This window comes from Rhinatrema bivittatum, chromosome 10 (genome assembly GCF_901001135.1).
Source record: "Rhinatrema bivittatum chromosome 10, aRhiBiv1.1, whole genome shotgun sequence".
Classification (NCBI taxonomy): Eukaryota; Metazoa; Chordata; class Amphibia; order Gymnophiona; family Rhinatrematidae; genus Rhinatrema; species Rhinatrema bivittatum.
Window position 1 is genome coordinate 21,458,651 of NC_042624.1, and position 20,244 is coordinate 21,478,894.

General features: G+C 46.6%; 1 protein-coding gene across 6 annotated transcripts in view; it reads right to left on the minus strand.

The window, feature by feature from the left end:
• Positions 1-20,244, minus strand: part of TMCO1 (transmembrane and coiled-coil domains 1) — a 526,809-nt gene that overhangs the window by 101,108 nt on the left and 405,457 nt on the right. For all 6 annotated transcript variants that reach the window (XM_029617469.1, XM_029617467.1, XM_029617468.1 and 3 more), the window contains one exon: positions 15,556-15,700. In XM_029617469.1, coding sequence (XP_029473329.1) covers positions 15,556-15,700 — 145 coding nt within the window. The remainder of the gene's footprint in view (positions 1-15,555; positions 15,701-20,244) is intronic.

Genomic DNA, 20,244 nt, shown 5'->3' on the forward strand with positions numbered 1-20,244 from the left:
AAAAGAAGCCTGCACCAGCAGGAGATTTGGAAGGTCTGATAAAACCCTTTTGTAGATTTTCTTGTATGTAGGTAGACATAGCTTTGGTCTCAACTACTGAAAGAGGGTAAACTCTTCCTTTGGGAGGTTCTGAATTTGGCTTCAGATTTATGGCACAATCAAACTCTCTGGGGTAGATTTTCAAACACGGCGCGTTCGTGTACTTTTGCTGGCGCATCAGGCGCAAGCAAAAGTACGCTGGATTTTAGTAGATACGCGCGGAGCCGCACATATCTGCTAAAATCCGGGATCGGCGCGCGCAAGGCTATCGATTTTATATAGCCGGCGCGCGCCGAGCCGCGCAGCCTACCTCCGTTCCCTCCGAGGCCGCTCCGAAATCGGAGCGGCCTCGGAGGGAACCTTCTTTTGCCCTCCCCTCACCTTCCCCTCCCTTCCCCTACCTAACCCACCCGCCCGGCCCTGTCTAAACCCCATCCTTACCTTTGTTGGGGGATTTACGCCTCCCAGAGGGAGGCGTAAATCCCCGCGCGCCGGGACGCGACCTGGGGGCGGGTACGGAGGGTGCGGCCACGCCCCCGGACCGCCCCGGGCCGTAACCACGCCCCCGGGCCCACCCCCAAAACGCTGCCGACACGCCCCAAAAACGGCGCAGCGCTCGGCCCCGCCCCCGACACCCCCCCCTCCGAAAACCCCGGGACTTACGCGAGTCCCGGGGCTCTGCGCGCGCCAGTAGGCCTATGTAAAATAGGCCTACCGGCGCGCAGGGCCCTGCTCACCTAAATCCGCCCGTATTTGGGCGGATTTAGGCGAGCAGGGCTCTTAAAATCCGCCCCTCTGTGTGGTGGAAGAACATCAGCTGCCTGCTTGGAGAAAACATCCTGGAAGGAGGCGTATTGTGGAGGTAAGCCAGGTAATGATGGGGTAGTGGGCATGCAGATGAGCGGTGAAACATCAGCAAGACACCGACCATGACAGTCTGGTCCCCACCGGGACAGTTCCAAGGTAGCCAAATTAAATTGTGGCATATGGTCTTGAAGCCACAGTAAGCCAATACCACCGGATGCATGGCTTTTCCAACACTAGAAAAGAAATTGATTCTGAGAGTAAAGCTCCAGTGCGCAGGCTGATGGCCTGGGTGGTCAATGAAACTTCTCCAGGAAGTGGTTCTCCATGGATGGATGACAATAGCAGAGGCTTAGCTACTGGTGTGGTAGGAATCCTTAGAAGTTCAACCAAGTGCTTCAGAATAAAATTACCTCCAGCACCGGAGACAATGAGAGCGAGAGTCTGAAATTCAAGACCTCCGTAAAGCAGAGATACTGGTAGTGATAATGGAGGAGTAGGAGAGGTGAGGCCCAGGAGATGTCCTCCTACAGATCCCAGGCCCGTCAGTTTCCCGGACAAATGGGACAGGTTTGGACTGCATGACCCGATTGGCCACAGTACATGCACAGGCCCATGCACTTGCGGTAACGTCTCTCCTTAGAGGTCAAGTGGCTTCGGCCTAATTGCATAGACTCTTCCTCCTCTAGGGGTGCAGATGGTAAGCTGTAAGCAATAGGCACAGATTTAGGACGGTTAGCCCCCACTATAGACTTGAGTACGATCGTGGATACGGCGGTCAATTCTCCCTGCTAGTTCCATCAGGGACTCAAGGGAATCAGGCAAATCGCGAGCCACTAGTTCATCCTTTATGCGAGAGTTGAGAGCCTCCGTTAATATGGCACATAAGCATCCAGTGTCCCAATGTAGTTCGGATGCTAGAGTCTTAAATTCAATAGCAAAGTCTGTAAGTGGCTTGTTACCTTGCTGAAGGTTGAGCAAGGCAGATCCAGCGATGGTCTGGTGAGTCGGGTCATCAAATACAGACTTAAATCCTGGTAGGTCATTCAGGATAGGATCTTCATGTTTCCATAAAGGTGAAGCCCAGGCCAGGGCTCGTCCTTCAAGGAATGACAGGATGTAGGTGGTCTTTGAAGCTTCAGTGGGAAAGAGGGTAGGCTGTAATGAAAAATGCATGCTGCATTGATTAATGAACACTCTGCACACATCTTGGGGTAGATTTTCAAATAGAGCGAATTGGCCTACTTTTGCTGGCGCATCAGGCGCAAGCAAAAGTAAGCTGGATTTTAGTAGATACGCGCGGAGCCGCGCGTATCTGCTAAAAACCTGGATCGGCGCGCGCAAGGCTATTGATTTTGTATAGCCGGCGCGCGCCGAGCCGCACAGCCTACCTACGTTCCCTCCGAGGCCGCTCCGAAATCGGAGCGGCCTCGGAGGGAACTTCCTTTTGCCCTCCCCTCACCTTCCCCTCCCTTCCCCTACCTAACCCAGCCACCCGGCCCTGTCTAAGCCCCCCCCTTACCTTTGTCGGGGGATTTACGCCTCCCAGAGGGAGGCGTAAATCCCCGCGCGCCAGCGGGCCTCTTGCGCGCCGGGACGTGACCTGGGGGCGGGTACGGAGGGCGCTGCCATGCCCCCGGACTGCACCGGGCCGTAGCCACGCCCCGTACCCGCCCCCAAAAACGCTGCCGACGCCCCTAAAACGCCGCTGCGCTCGGTCCCGCCCCCGACACGCCCCCGACACGCCCCCCTCCGAAAACCCCGGGACTTACGCGAGTCCCGGGGCTCTGCGCGTGCCGGTAGGCCTATGTAAAATAGGCTCACCGGCGCGCAGGGCCCTGCTCGCCTAAATCCGCCCGGATTTGGGCGGATTTAGGCGAGCAGGGCTCTTAAAATCCGCCCCCTTGGCTTCACCCAAAAAGCGGGTAGGTGTAGAGAAAGGTACAGTGGTCTTAAGGGTTACCACTGGCGATAGCAATTCCTTCACAGGAGGAGCTGAAGAGTTCAGTTGAGCGTGTAACTGATTGAAGGCAGTAGCTAGACTCTCCAAAGACTTTTGTTGTTCTGTGATCCACTGCGCTTGGCCAGGGATGGCCTGGAGGGCTGCAAGCTGAGCCGAGTCCATGGAGTTAGCAATCTGGAGTTAGCAATCTGTTGTGTTTGTGGCATTGTGGACCCTTGGTCGCAATGGAGACTTATTTATTTAATTCTTTTTTATACCGACGTTCATGACAAGTCATATCACATCGGTATATGTTTAACATGGGTGAAATACATCGAACAAGAGGTAAGAAAAACATGGCCAATAATATGGGAAATGATCAGGGAGCGATACTTTGAGCAGGTAATAACAAGTGTATAACATGGGTAAAGCATGAGCGAAATTAATAGAAACAAAGGAAAAAACAAGTTAACTTGTACCTTAAGCAGGAAAAGTAGACTGGGAGAAGGAAACCAGGGCTAGGGGTGCCAGGGCTGGGGTACCAGGGAAAGGGTGCCGGGGGGAGGAGGGATACACAGCTAGAGGACAATGGTAGCAGGAGAAGATATACTTAAGTGAGGGTTAACAGTGGGGTTGTCGGGGAGGAGTGTGAATGTTGTCAGAGGAGGAAGGAGAGAAGGGAGAGCGAAGGAACACAGGGATGGTATTAATGATTACAGCATGGTACTAAACATATAGATGTTCAAACAAGCATTGAAGATGTTTGAAGATGCTTGTTTGAGATGACTCCGCCCATGGGGAGGAGCCCCGTGGGGAACCCCTGCGATAGGCTGACACAGATAGCAGACACAGTATGGATAGTCTTTATTGTACTGCTGTAGATAGATGATGAAAGCAGGAAGATAAGGCACTGATCCACGAAGTGCCAGTACGCTCAACAGGCTCAGAATTATAGTCTCACCCAGATGTTCACGATGTGCGGGTAACGCCGCAGCTGGTAGGTGGAGATACTCACAGAATGAAGGCGTCTTTCTAGTAGTAGAATGGTGGGACTGAAGGTCCGTTGAGCAGGATATAAGGGAGATAGGCCCTCGAGGAGCGAGTACCCAATGGTCCAATATCCTGAAAAAGTAGAATAGAGAAAAGACCCCCGAGGAGTGGTTGTCTTAGTTAGTGAGGAACCCTGAAGGGAAGTTGGAAGCGAGAGACCCCCGAGGAACGGGTGTCTAGAGCTTCTTACTGGAGCGAGGCCCTTAGTGTGAAAGCGGCGTCTAAGCGTGCAGCTTAGAGCAGTCAGAGTAGTGAACTGAATTCTTTGCTAATTCAAGGTGGTAGCGGAGGCTAGATATACCCGGAGGTACTGACGTCATGCGATGACACCGCCCCTGAGGTTCCTGCCATGACGTGTATTTGAGCGTAGGAGATGTGCGCACTCGCGCCCTAGGAGGCCACGGGAGTGAGCATGGTGGATGGGGACGCCTATGCTGGTTTGAGAACGCCGAGGCCCTCGACACTCGGCACTGGAGGCAGCCATCTTGCTCAAAGAGAGAGAGAAAGGAGAGAAAAAGAGATATGGCAGAGCAGTTGCAGCAGTCTACGACTGACGGATGCAACACTATCCCATGACTTTTTAGTTTTCTTAGAAGCCTTTCATGAGGGTCTTTTTCAAACTTCTTCTGAAAATCGAACTACACTATTTATTTATTTATTTAAAATCTTTTCTATATCGTCGTTAAGTTATATACCATCACAATGGTTTACAGATAGGCACGTATAGTAATGTTAAAATTGTATTGGGTAATACTTTCTTTCAAAGTGCCAATAAGGTTCCAGTTACATAGTTTCATCTACCGGTTCACCTTTATCCACATGTTTATTAACCCCTTCAAAAAATGAAGATTTGTTAGGCAAAGACTTCCCTTGAGTAAATCTATGTTGACTGTGTTCCATTAAACAATGTCTTTCTATATGGCCTACGATTTTGATCTTTAGAATATTTTCCACTATTTTCCCAACACTGAAGTCAGGCTCACTGGTCTATAGTTACCCGGATCGCCCCTGGAGCCCTTTTTAAATATTGGGGTTACATTGGCTACCCTCCAGCCTTCAGGTACAATGGATGATTTTAATGATAGGTTACAAATTTTAACTAATAGATCAGAAATTTCATTTTATGGTTCCTTTAGTACCCTAGGATGGATACCATCCAGTGCAGGTGATTTGCTACTCTTTAGTTTGTCAATTTGGCCTACTACCATCTTCCAGGTTCACAGTGATTTGGTTCAGTTCATCTGACTCATCACCCTTGAAAACCATCTCTGGAACTGGTATCCTCCCCAACATCCTTATTAGTAAACACGGAAGTAAAGAATTCATTTAGTCTTCTGCAATGGCCTTATCTTCCCTAAGAGCCCCTTTAACCCCTCGGTCATCTAATGGTCCAACACGACTCCCTCACAGGTTTCTTGCTTCGGATATATTTTTAAAAGTTTTTATTATGAGTTTTTCCCCCTATGGCAAAACTTCATTTAAAATTCTCTCTTCGCCTGTCTTATCAATGTTTTACACTTAACTTGACAATGCTTATGTTTTATCGTATTTTTCTTCAGATGGATCCTTCTTCCAATTTTTGAAGGTTTTTTTTTGGCTAAAATAGCCTCTTTCATCTCACCTTTAACCATGACAGATATCGTTTGCCTTCTTTCCATCTTTCTTAATGCGTGGAATACTTCTGGACTGCGCCTCTAGGATTGTATTTTAAACAATGTGTTATTAAAGCTCTGTTGTTAAAGCTGGGAATTAGTAATCTGTTATTAGAGCTCTGTTGTTAAAGCTGAGAGATAGCAATCTGTTATTAATGGAGTTGCTGGAGATAGCAATCTGTTATTATTTAGAATAGTTATGGGTGGATCCTTGGACCAGTGGCAGGTGACCATGCCCTCGGGGGAGCTCCCGAGAGGGACCACTGGTCAGGCTTAGTGTAGGAGACAGACCACACACCACATAGTCTCCTGAGGCAGCCCAGGAGTTGGTATGCATTAGGCCCTCGAGGAGCGAGTACCTGGTTCCAGGGAAAGCTCTGAGAGATAGAAACTCATTGATGTTATAAGCAGCAAAGACTTCTTAGTAAGCAGTATATTAAACCACCAAAGGTGGCAGTAGTGAGATGGAAGCAACCCGGCTGGGCTGTAGGTCCTTCAGGTATTGGAACAGTGATCCCAAGGTGGCTGAGCAGTAGAGAAAACTAAGAAAGTGAATAGGTAGGGATATGCAGAATTCTGGAACAAAGTCCTTGTGATAACACTCACACCATAGTCTCTTAATGCAGCCCAGGAATTGGAATGCAGTAGGCCCTCGAGGAGCGAGTACCTGGTCCCAGGGAAGGCTCCGAGAGATAGATGGAAACTCACTAATGTTGTAAACAGCGATGACTTCTTAGCAGAAGTGGTATTCAGGAGCTGGTCCGGGTCGTGGGCCCTCGAGGGCGAGTACCGGGTCCGGAAGAGAGAGCGAGGCCCCAAGGAGGCGGGAACCTCTAGTAAAGTCCGAGGAGGCAGAGTAGCTAGGTTTGCGCAGAGCGAATCCCATCCGCAACGATACCCAGAGGTAGCGAATGCCCTTGCTAACTTGTCTTGTTAGCGAAAACTGAGACCTTAAATATCTGAAGCAGATGACGTCATTTCAGGGGGACGCCCCTGAGGTTCGCGCCAACGCCGGTACATCAGTCGGGGCCGACGCGCGCGCCCTTAGGCATCTGATCAACATGGCAGCTTGCAGCGTTGAGCCAGTTCGGGAATGCTGGAGGAGGACGGCCTGGAGACACCGCAGCAGCTAGCCTTCCATCAACCCCGGAGAGAGTCGCCAACGAAGTAAGGTGGGCGGAGCAGAGATGTCGGACAGCGACGGACACAAAACAATGTCCATGCCTGTTGAACACTTTTAACCTTTGCAGCTGCACCTTTCAGTTTTTTCTAACTATTTTCCTCATTTTATCAAAGTTTCCCTTTTGAAAATTTAGTGTTAGAGCTGTAGATTTACTTATTGTCCCCCTTCAAGTTATTAGTTTAAATTTGATTATGTTATGATCACTACTGCCAAGTGGCCCCACTACAGTTACCTCTCTCTACCAAATCTAAGAAAGCAGAGTTGCTTACCTATAACAGGTGTTTTCAAAGGACAGCAGGATGTTAGTCCTCACATATAGGGTGACATCATCAGGATGGAGCCTATCACAGAACACTTTTGTCAAAGTTTCTAGAACTTTGACTTGGCACACTGAGCATGCCCAGCATGCCACCAACCCTGAATCCAGCAGGGGTCCCCCTTCAGTCTCGTGTGTAGTAAAAAGTATGAGCGAAAAATAGCAAGCTGAGGATGCCCGAGTAATGTACCAAGAGCACCCAATGATATGCAACAGGCAGAACAATAGGGGTGGTCTTGGATAGAAGGGCAGCCTGAATTCCCTAGTGGGTCGCTGGAAGGAAGATGGGTTATTAAGCTGAGAATAAATTGCATAGAACAGACTGGCAAAGATGGAATCCTGTCTGCCAGTCTTGTCTAGGCAATAATGAGCTGCAAAGGTGTGCAGGGAACTCCATGTAGCAGCTTTGCAGATGTCAGCAAGAGGGACTGAACGGAGATGTGCTACCGACGTTGCCATTGCTCTAATAGAGTGCACTTTCACGCATCCCTGGAGCGGAAAGCCTGCTTGTTGGTAGCAGAAAGAAATGCAGTCCGCCAGCCAGGAGGACAGGGACTGCTTGCCCACCGGGATTCCCAGCTTGGTCTTATCAAACAAGTCAAACAGTTGGGTGGACTTCCTATGGGCTGACGTGTAGTGCAAATAAAATAGCGCACGTTTGCAGTCCAAGGAATGCAGAGCTCGCTCACCTGGATGTGAGTGAGGTCTTGGAAAGAAAGTAAGTTATAATGGATTGATTTAGATGAAATTCAGATACTACTTTTCATAAAAATTTGGGATGAGTGCGAAGCACCACACAATCATGGAGAAATGTGGTGTAAGGTGGGTATGTCACCAGCGCCTGCAGCTCACTGACTCTGCGAGCTGATGTTATTACAAGGAGGAAGAGCACTTTCCAAGTCAAGTAATGTAGTTCGCAGGAGTGCAGAGGCTCGAACGGAGGTTTCATGAGCCGTGCCAACACCACATTGAGATCCCAAACAGGGGCTGGAGAATGCAGTGGGGGCTTCAGGTGTAGTAAGCCTCTCATGAAGCGTGTGACGAGGGGTTGCGTGGAAATAGAAGCATCCCCTATGCCGTTGTGGTAAGCGGCTACAGCACTGACATGAACTCGGATGGACGAAATTTGTAGCCCAGACTCCGACAGGGACAAGAGGTAGTCTAGGAACTTCATTGTAGGGCAGGTAAAAGGATCTAATTCCTTTGAACTGCACCACAAGGAAAACCTTTTCCATTTGGAATGATAAGATTTCCTGGTGGAAGGCTTTTGTGAAGCTACGAGGACATGGGAAACATCATCTGAGAGATTGAGAGATTGTAGAATGAGACTCTCAACATTCACGCTATCAGAGACAGGGTGTGGAGGTTCGGATGACGCAGTTGACCGTCATTTTGAGATATTAGAGACGGATCTGCGTACAGGCGAATTTGTGGACGGACTGAGGAGGTCGCGAAGGATGGGGAACCACACCTGGCACGGCCAGTAAGGGGCTATGAGGATCATGCAGTCCTTGTCCTGGCGTAACTTCACGAGTGTCTTGCTGATGAGTGGAAGTAGAAGGTAAGCATACAGGAGACCCTCGCAACTACAAAGAGGGTGAAGGTATCTCTTGGGCAGTGTCCTGTAACTGTGATGTTGCGAACAGAAGTTCTTCACTTTGTGATTGTGAACTGACGCAAAGAGATCTATGCATGGATATCCCCACTGCTGGAAGAGTTTGTTTGCCACAGTGGGGTTCAGAGACCACTCGTGGGGATGAAAGGTGCGACTGAGTTTGTCCGCAAGCACACTGACCACGCCCGCCAGGTAGGTTCCTCTCAGTAGCATGGAGTGTGAGAGAACCCATGTCCAGATCTTTGCCACTTCCTGCACAGCATGTAAGAACCTGTCCCTCCCTGTTTGATGACTTACCACATCGCTACTTGGTTGTCCATCTGGATTAGGATTGACTTGTTGGACAGACAATCTTTGAAGGCTATCAGAGCGAATCTGATTGCCCTAGTTGCAGAAAATTTATTTGATGGAGCGATTCTGCTGCAGACCAGGTTCCCTGAGTCTGGAGGTGGTTGATATGGGCTCCCCAACCGAGAGTGGACACATTGGTTGTTAGCGTGATCTGTGGTACCGGGGTTTGAAAGGGCAGGCCTCTGGTCAAATTGAACTCCTGAACCCACCAAGCTAGGGAGAGACGAAGCTGTCTGGTGACGTGGCAAGATTAGACATTGGATGGTGGACTTGAGACTTTAATGTCCATTGTGTGACCTTCATGGCCAATCAAGCCACTGGTGTAACATATACCGAAGCCGCCATGTGACCCAGCAAGGTGATAAGATGACGAGCCATGGTTACCTGTCGGATCTATACAGCATTTGCAAGAATTGCAAGAGTGTGAGCGCGGTCTTTTGGTAGAAAGGCTTTTGCCTAGATAGTGTGAGGTCTGCTCCGATGAAGGAGAGGATCTGGGACGGGTCCAGATTGGACTTGGAATAACTGACTAGAAATCCCAATGACAGTAGGAGCTGGAGGGTCAGAGGGAGTGGGAATGGGGCCCGTAGCAACCAATCGTCTAGATAAGGGAAGACGTGGGTGCCGAGGCGCCTTAAGTATACAGCTACTACTGCCAGGCTGAACGGAAGCACAAGGTATTGAAAGTGCTGGCGTCTGGCCAGGAAGTGTAGGTATTGTCTGTGAGACGGAGTGATCGCTATGTGCATGTATGTGTCTTGCAGATCTAGAGAGCAAAGCCAATCTCCCTGCTGGAGAAGAGGGAGAAGGGAGCCTAAGGTTACCATTCTGAACTTTTCTTTTCGTATATGCTTGTTCAGTGCCCAAAGATCTAAGATGGGACAATCTCCCCCTGATTTTTTTGGTATTAGAAAATAACGGGAGTAGAAACCCTTTCCCCTTTGTAGAGTGGGAACTGGTTCTATGGCATTGGACCAAAGGAGGGAGTTTAACTCTTCCTCCAGAGGAGGAGAGTGGCCGGAGAGACTCCACCCCGGCCGAGGTGGAGAGTCTGCTGGTATCGAAAGGAAGTTCAGATAGTAACCATGAGCCATCACCGACAAGACCCACTGATCCGTGGTGATGGTACTCCATGTGTTGGTGAAGTGGTAGAGGTGGAAGATGAGAATTGCTCTCTAGTGGTAAGTCAAAAACCAGAAGCTGGACCAGGCTGCGGAGTTGGTTGTGCTTTTGAGGCCTGGTTTGGTGGGCTTGACCTTTTTCATAAGGTCTGGTTGGTCGAGCCCGTATGGAGGAGGATAGTACTTACGGGCTTTAAGGTGGTCCTCTTTGCTTCTCTTCTGAACAGCTGTTTAGAAGCAGAGGAATAATCCGAGGGGACTGAGGAGAGTTGCCGCAAAGTTTCATGGTGATCTCTGAGCTGTGCGACGGTCTCTTGAATTTTATCACCGAATAAATTATCCCTTGTACAGGGGAGGTCTGCCAATCTTTCCTGTACCTCGGGACGTAGATCAGAAGACTTCAGCCACGCCCACCTCCTGGCACTTATACCAGCAGCTGAAACTCTGGAGGCCGTGTCGAATATATCATAAGCCGCTCTCACCTCTAATCTTCCAGCATTAAGGCCTTTCTTGAGAATGGAATTCATCTGGTCTTGGAACTGTTCTGGGAGGGATTCAGAGAAATCCTGTAGCTGGTAAGGATATTCCTGGAATATTGCATCATATAAAGTTGATAGGCCGCAATACAGGAAATAAGCATGTACCCATGAAAAATCCGGTGTCCTAAAGCATCCAGGAACTTCTGATCCTTTCCAGGAGATGTGGAAGAATGTGGCCTCGGTCTTCTGGCCTTTATCTGAGCAGATTTGACTACCACAGAGTGGTGAGAGTGCTGGGTCTTCTAAAACCCCAGTGCTGACTGCACTAAGTAAATTGCATCAGTCTTTCGGTTTACCGGGGGAACCATACCATGGACGGGTATGGACATAACCTCTTAGGTGGATCAACAAACTGGAGGACTTCTAACATCTGATGCCTGGAGTCCTTTTCTGTCTGAAGTTTAAATGGGATGGTCTCCGCCATTTCTTTTATAAAACTAATGAAAAAGAGATCTTCAGGAGGGGATCGTTTTCTTTCTTCTGAAGGTTCTGATGGAATATCATCAGAGTCTTGAGAATCTGAACAATCATCGGTCCAAGGCTGATAAGGCTGATCATCTGAGTCAGATAGACCTCCAAACGGTAGCAGAAGATCTACTCCAGCCAGAGCAGGATGACTAACCAATAGAATCGGAGGTTGCATTGGTGGCATCGATGGAGGCACCTGCAAGGGGCGGTGCGGTATGGGTTGCAGCGGAGGCACCAATGGGAACGGTGACTCTGGTGGATGCCTTGGTGGAGCAACTCCCGATGGCCCAGGAATCGAGTCGGGCCTCGATGGACCCTCTTCCTCCGAAGATAGAGGAATCGGCGTTGATGGATGGTGAAGTATCGATGTTTTCCCCGGTGCCGGTGGAAGTTCATTGATGAGTAGATCTAGTCTGTCCAGTAATGGAGCGAGCATCGGTTCTGAAACCGTGCTCGGAGTCAGAGTTGGTGGCGGTGGCTGGTGGCGCCGGAGCTGGAATTCCTTGCAGGGTGTGCACCACTGCTCCTGAACCATCTGGTTCAGTTCCTCATGGAATGTTGGTGTTTGGAAGACCAGTTTCCAGAGTTGGAGGCTGGGAGAGGCGTCGCTGGAGGGTCCACAATAACATGTGGAGTCTCGGCTCCCGGCACCAATAAATGGGAACGCCTCGGTGTCCCAGGCACGGAGGAGGATGGAGGCTCCACCATGCGGGATTTCTTCCTCGGTGGCTCTGTCGATGCCAAGGTCGAGGCCCCCGGCGCACCCGGATCAGAGGATGGAGTCTTCCGATGATGATGGCGATGTTTTTCCCAGTGGTCAGTCTTGCTCTTGTCCGGTGCCGAGGACGAAGAGGCAGATATTTTCGAAGCTGACCAGGAAACATCGGTGTCAGACCTGAGACATGGCTTGGTGGGTGATGGTATCAAAGACACGGAGTCCTTCGATGGCGTGAGCTGTTTGGAAGAAAAGAGAAACGCCATCTTTTCCAAACAGGCCCGACGGCCCTTCGGAGTCATTTGGGCACACTCTGTACACGCGTCGACATCGTGAGCAGGGCCCAAATATAACACACATACCCGGTGTGGGTCAGTGATGGACATTGTCCGAGGACAGTCGGGGCATCTGCGAAAACCCGTTGCCATCATGAAAGAAAAAAAGTTAGGCCGGAGTGCGGTCGGTGACCATAGGCCTGAGAAGGGAAAAACCATCGGTAACCGACCGAAAAGAATGAGGTAAAGCTTACCTTATCAAAAACGGGTACCGATGACGAAAGGGGGACCCCGGGTGGGGTAAAGTTTTTTAAAGTTTTGAAATTTCCGTGAGGAAAAAATTCCTGTCAGGAATTAAGCAAGAGCTCCTGAATCCACATGGCTATAGCTGCGTGGAAAAACAACAACTGAAGGGGAACCCCTGATAGATGCAGGGTTGCTGGCATGCTGGGCATGCTCAGTGTGCCAAGTCAAAGTTCTAGAAACTTTGACAAAAGTGTTCCGTGTAGGCTCCATCCTGATGATGTCACCCCATATGTGAGGACTACCATCCTGCTTGTCCTGTGAGAATTAAATCTCTCTTGTTGGTTCCTGAACCAATTGCTCCATGAAGCAATCATTTATTACATCGAGGAACTTTATGTCTCTAGCAAGTCCTGATGTTACATTTACCCAGTCAATATCGGGGTAATTGAAATCTCCCATTATTATTGCACTGCCAAATTGGTTAGCTTCCCTGACTTCTCTTAGCATTTCATCATCTGTCTGACCATTTTGTCCAGGTGGACGGTAGTATACTCCTATCACTATACTCTTACCCAACACACATGGGATTTCTATCCATATAGATTCTACTGAGCATTTAGTCTCTTGCATGATCTTTATCCTATTGGTCTCCATAACCTCCCGGACGTAAAGTGCCACACACCCACCAAGTTGATCCTCCCTATCATTGCAATATAATTTGTCTCCTGATATAGCACTGTCCCATTGGTTATCCTCCTTCCACCAAGTCTCTGTGATGCCAATTATTTCAATCTCATCATTTACTGCTATACACTCTAACTCTCCCATCTTACGTCTTAGACTTCTGGCATTGGCATACAGACATTTTCAAAGTGTGTTTTTGTTTGTATTAACAACCTGCTTTTCCGTTGTTAGGGATAATTTGGAAATCATTAGCTTCAGTGATTTTTTACATATAGGCCACATGGACTACGTTTGCTTTTATTGGAACCTCTCTGTTGGGATGCCCTAACTCTCCTGTTTCATTAGTATCCTTCAAGGATACATTGCTCCGAACCATGCACTGCTGAGTGACTGTTGGCTTTCCCCCTTGTTCTAGTTTAAAAGCTGCTCTATCTCCTTTTTGAAAGTTAGTGCCAGCAGCTTGGTTCCACTCTGGTTAAGGTGGAGCCCATCCTTTCAGAAAAGTCTCCCCCTTCCACAAAAGTTTCCCCTGTTCCTTACAAAACTGAATCCCTCTTCCCTGCACCACCGTCTCGTCCATGCATTGAAACTCTGGAGCTCTGCCTGCCTCTGGGGACGTGCACGTGGAACAGGAAGCATTTCAGAGAATGCCACCCTGGAGGTTCTGGATTTCAGCTTTCTACCTAAATCCTAAATTTGGCTTCCAGAACCCTCTCTCCCCACATTTTCCTATGTTGTTTGTTGTTGGCCCACATGTACCACGACAGCCAGCTCTTCCCGAGCACTGTCTATAATCCTATCTAGGTGACGCGTGAGGTCTGCCACCTTCGCACCAGGCAGGCAAGTTACCAGGCGGTCCTCACGTCCACCAGCTACCCTGCTATCTACATTTCTAATAATTGAATCACCAACTATGATGGCTTGCCTAACCCTTCCCTCCTGGGTAGTAGCCCTGCGAGACTTGTCCTCAGTGCGAGAGAACAATACATCACCTGGAGAGCAGGTCCTTGCTACAGGATCGCTTCCTGCTACACCAGGGTGATGTTCTCCTACTGGGAGACCTTTCTGATCCAAGGCAGCACTGGGGCTGCCAGACTGGATTTGGGCCTTGTCATTGGGGAATGCCTAGGACTACTGGGGGCATTGGAGGATGTGCCTCCGATAGCTGATGTTGCTTCGGTAGCGACCCAGCAGCTGTTGGTGCTGCTCTGGATCTGGAGCTGTGCGTTGACGGTGACCAGTGGCAATGCTTGAATGCTTGCGGGATCTCCCTTGGTGCTCAGCCTGGTCTTTCCCTGGTGCCAAGGAAGTGGAAGATCCCGATGTCCGGGAGTGCGGGGAAATTGATGATCTATCATTGTCCCCGCGATGAGGTACTGGTAAGAGCAGGGGTGGGCAAGTCCGGTCCTCGAGGGCTGCAAACCAGTCGGGTTTTCAGGATACCCCTAATGAATATGCATGAAATAGATTTGCATACAACTGAGCAGTGTGTATGCAGGTCTCTCTCATGCATATTCATTAAGGATATCCTGAAAACCCGACTGGTTTTGCAGCCCTCCGAGGACCGACTTGCCCACCCCTGGGTAAGAGGAACAGCCAGGGGAAGCATGTTGAGGGGCTCCCCGCGACATTTCGACGTTGATAGAGCTGACGCAAGAGTAGGAGGAACAGACTTCGGGGCCCCGAAAAGTTTCTTCATTTTATCAAGGCTCCATCCGATGATGTCGCCCATATGTGAGGACTGCTATCCTGTTTGTCCTAGGAGAATAGGTCTGTATCAGCAGCTCCAAGTAGCAGTCATTTATTTCATCCAGAAACGTTACCTCCTAAATGTGATATTTATCGAGTCAATACTGAGGTAATTGAAATCACACATTTCTAGTGGGTTACTAATTTTGTTACCTTCCCTAATTTCTGTTAATATTTCATTATCTGTTCATGTTGGCCAGGTGGATGGTAGTATCCACCTGGCCAGCATGTTTTTCAGAAACTTTGGAGATCAAGGCCTACGACTGTGATATTCTCTGCAAGAACTGTTGTGGTTTGCCATCATCTTTTGCAGTTCTCAGCATCTGAGATCTGATAGGCTCAGGCTCAGGCTCACTCAGAGTGGTTTTGCTGAGGATTCTCTAATGACTGACATGAAAAAGAAATTATGGCAGCTGGTGCAGCAGAACATGGGAAACAACCAGCACATGCAGAATATTTCTAGAAAGTCCTGGAAATCATCTTCATTCACATATGACAGATCACATAAACCAAAAGCATGACTTATTGATCTTGCTTGCAGTCAAAATACTGTATAAACAGACATCATGCCTGAGGTGTAGAAGGATGAAATAGATGGATGTAGAGGGGCAAGTTGTATGGGGGAGGCTTCATATTCTCCTATCAGATAAGCATCCTGAAAAGGATGTTAAGAGGGTGGAATACAAGAAAGGGCTTCACGCTCACCTGTTGGAGAGGCATTCTGCGACAGGTGAGCATACTCCCCATTAGATCAACATCATGACAGCATGTAAATTGAGAGTATAAGGAGAGGGATTTACACTTACCTGTCGGATGGACATTGTGCACAGGATGTACAGGAAGATGAATGAACAATCAGTGTAATCTTCTCCCAGAAGATTCCTATGGGACAGGCCTTGGATGTAAGAAAGTGGAACAAACGGAAGCTTGGCTACTACACGGCCATCAAAGCTGCATAGGAAATAAGACAAATGGACTCAGTTAATACTTGCAAGAATTCCAGGTCGGTGGAATGCAAAACATGAATGTGATCAATTCCATTACTGGAGTCAGGGAACTCCAAATGCAGTCAAGATGGAGGTGATGGGATGAGGATCAGAAGGAGGCAGGGGCGAGAAAGACTCTCCCAATTTGGGGAAAACAAATGAATCAGTCAGACAACAGGTATCATTGGCTTTAATCTGAAACTATCCCCTGATTTGGTCACATCTCATCCTTTATTTAAAACATTTTTATCCCACCTATACATAAGTCCTATCATGACATGTTTAGCAATCAGATGTTTCCTATGCCCAGATCAAGTATCGGCCCAGAAGCTTGTCATTATATAATATATAGCTGACTTAGAAGAGTTAACTATTTTTACTTATATTTCTTGAATTACATGCTCTTTTACTGTAATCCATTTTGATATTATCAGCAAAAGGCAAGGAATTCAAATAAATGTAAATGCTCCTGTTTAGGGGCCTATATGCTAAAGCTTCGTGTGCATACTAAACCTATTTTTAGCATAGAAACAAAATATCATGATATTCATGAAGGCTCTACGAAGCACACTAAACCAGTGGAAAAGGTTGGTAGGCCTAGTGATAACACAGGTGTAAAAATCCTAGAGATAACAGGCATCCTCAGGGCAAGGGTGTCTTACAGGCTGTGATGGTAGAAAGCGAAGTTACAGCAGGATGTCAGTCCTCACATGTGGGTTACATCATTAGATGGAGATTGGCATGGAACTTTGATTTGAAAGCTTCTAAAAGTTTTGAGCATGTTCAGCCCTAGCTACCTCCCTGCCTCCTAAACAGCGTCCCTTAATCCATGATAAAACAAGATTTGGAAAAAGAAACCAACTTTAAGGGGAGGTGGAAGGTTGAGTGAGGACTGGCATCCTGCTGCCATCAGAGAAATAGAGTAACTTCTCTTTCTTCAAGGACAAGCATGATGGCAGTCTATGTGGGGATCTCTAGCTACTGACTGCCTCAAACAAAAGGGGAAAATGAAACAATGTCATGGGCACTACTGTTTTGGACAGCGATAACCCATCCATTTATAATCTGTTTCCCCACCCCCCACTTTTATGAGGCAGTCTGACCAATAACCTCTAGGAAGGAATTTATTTATAATTTTTAATTCTTTCAAATGATGTTACCAGTAGTTATGATATTTTATTAATATAATGTATTTTATTATTTTGTAATTTACAGTATAGAATGATTATGAGATTTTAGTAATTTTAAAGGGCTTTATTTGGTGTTTAATTTTAATGTCTTTTGGGACCAAGTATTAATGGCTTGTCCCCTAGTTTTGAAGTAAACCAACGTGAAGTGCACACAATATGTTCGGTATATAAAAATGCCCAAATAAATAAATAAATAAAATAAGGAATGGAGCTGGGTTCTACCCCTTGAAGACATTCCTTAGGACAGACTGTTTAAAATTCAATATCATGTTAAAAGCCCCTGCCAAAACAGGAGTGCATTGGGAAAAAGTGGAGTAAATCCCACATTTTTTCTTGCATTTAAAGATAAAGATGGTCTTGTTTATCCTAAACACTCCTAAGCATTTTGTTGTACTTATCTTCTTATTGAGAATCCTTTGTGTGTCTATTCCTGGGTAGAGGAACAGACACAAAAGGACTCTCAATAACAAGATAAGTACAGCAAAATACTTAGGAATGTTTAAGATAAACAAGACTATCATTTTTAAATGCAATAAAAATTTTGGTAAAAAAATTGTTTTAATGTAGTATTTTATGAGACCTATGATTAAATACAGTGAGTGAAAAACAAATGCCTTGGTGTTCCTGTTTCCTGTAAACATGGTACATAGAAACATAGAAATGACAGCAGAAGACGACCAATGGCCCATCCAGTCTGCCCAGCAAGCTTTCACACTTTTTTTTTCCTCATACTTATCTGTTACTCTTGGCCCTTAGTAACCTTTTTGGTTCTGTTTCCCTTCCCCCCTCCATTAATGTAGAGAGCAGTGTTGGAACTGCAACTAAGTGAAATATCTAGCTTAATTAGTTAGGGATAGTAATTGCCGCAATAAGCAAGCTACACCCATGCTTGTTTACCCCAACTATGTAATTCAGTCCTTGTTGGTTGCTGTCTGTATATTTATTTATTTATTTGTAGAGTTTTATATACTGTTATTCGGTAGAGCCATCATAACGGTTTACAAAATATGCAATTAGCATACAAAATATGCAATTAGCATACAATCAAATGGAGTTAACATGGTAGTTGGGAACAGTAGAGTATTGTGAACAGTAAACATCTTTCTTAGTAGTTGAATAACAGAATAGTGAGGAGAACATTTTCAATGAATTTAATGAATCAAGTGAGAGAGCAGGGAGGGGTGAAAAAGGAGGGTACATCAGGAGAGCATGAAGAGGAGGGCTGGGATGATCAGGTGTCAGATAGTTAGAATAGAGTTTGCAGAATAAAAATGTTTTTAGGTCTTTTTTAAATGTTTTCAGGATGTGATGGGTCCTCAGTTCTTTGGGTAGGGTGTTCCAAATTTTGGGGGAGGCAATGGAAAATGCTCCTTCTCGTGTAGTTGAAAGATGAGCGTCTCTTAAGGTGGGGATGTTTAAGAATCCTGTGTTGTTAGAGCGTAGGTTTCTTTGTGGGTTTTGGGGGGGTTATGTTTAAGCCTTTTAGTCCATGAAGATCATCATTTAAGATTTTATGAATGATGGTCATTGATTTGTTGGTAATTCGTACAGAAATAGGTAGCCAGTGAAGAGAGGATAAAATAGGTGTTATGTGTTTGTTTCTTTTTTTTCCTGTAAGGATTCTGGCAGCTGAATTCTGCAGTATTTGGAGTGGTTTGAGGGATGATGAAGGGATTCCAATAAGTAAACTCTGGCTCCCTATCAAACATAGAATCCTCTATAAAACCATAACAATAATCCACAAAGTCATCAACAACTCTTCTCCAATTGGCCTCACCATCCCTTTACAGCTTCACACCACCTCCCGTCCGACGAGGCTAGCCCAGAGAGGCACGCTAAGGGCCCATCCGCTCAAAAGATCACTAAGTAAAGAGCTCTTTCCACCGCTGGCCCTAAACTTTGGAACTCACTCCCTCCTGACCTTAGAATTGAACAATCGGCACCTATCTTTAAAAAGAGACTCAAGATTGGGTTGTTCAACCAAGCATTCTCTTAATCCAATAACCAAGTTTGAACTTCCTGACTATCGACCTCAGTCTCGACATAGTTAATACCAGCAAATATATTCACTTTTCCTCAAAATATATTGTATTTAAATTGTACTCTCCTTGCTCTCTGTAAGTTATTTTATTATTTATTTTTTCCAAGTTTCAATTTTCCTTGTTCTTTGTAAGACATTATTCTATATTCTGTCAATTTAATTGTTGTAATGTAAACCGAAGTGAATAGTAACATTGTTACCAGAACTTCGGTATATAAAACTGTTAAATAAATAAAAATAAATAAGTAATGAGTTGCAGTAATCGAAGGTGGAGAAAATAAGCAGTTGCAGGACGGTTCTGAAGTCAGAAGGGTTGAGAAATGGCTTTATATGTCTTAGGGTTAGTAGCTTATGGTATCCTCCTTTCGTTTTATTTACTATGTGGGATTTGAAAGAGAGATCAGCATCGATGGTAACTCCAAGGTTCCTGGTATGGGTGGTAGGGATTATCGTTATCATTTGTTTATCTAGTATTGTCAGGGGTGGCGGAGTTGGATTGGGTTTTTTATCCATGAGTATGATTTCAGTTTTGTCAAAGTTGATTATGAGTTTCAGGGAGTTTAGTAGATGCTTGATTGAGATAAGAATATCTGAAGTTTTTTTTGTATGCGTCTTCAATTGAGTTTTGTATGGGAATTAGAAGCTGAATGTCATCAGCATAGAGGAAATGTGAGATTCCATGATCTTTTAGTAGTTGGCAGATGGGTAGGAGGTATATGTTGAAGAGGGTAGCAGATAAGGCTGAACCTTGGGGAACTCCAGTTTTGAGGTCAATCATTTTTGATGGGGTGTTGTTGATCACTACTTGGTATGTACGTTCAGAGAGGTAGGACGAGAACCATTGTAATGTAGTACCAGAAAGGCCAATATTTGACAGTCGTTCTAACAGTATATTGTGGTTCACTGTGTCAAAAGCGGCTGAGAGGTCAAGGAGTATGAGTAGGTATTTTTCACCTTTGTCAAAGCCTCTGATGATAATGTCATTTAGGGAGATGAGGAGAGATTCTGTATTTAGGTTTTTTCTAAATCCAAATTGGGATGGATGTAGGATGTTGTTTGGCTCCAGATAATCATCTAGTTGGGTGTGTACAACTTTTTCAATGGTTTTGGCTAGGAATGAAAGGTTTGATATGGGAGCAGGTGGCAGGGCGCTTAAACGTGTAATGCCACGCCCGGACGGCCATTTTGTTAATGCTTTGCAAGATGCCGAGAGGAAGACTTCCAAGTTTTGCAGAGGGTGATGTGAGGCTGCTGGCCTCCTTCATCGTTCAGCAGGAA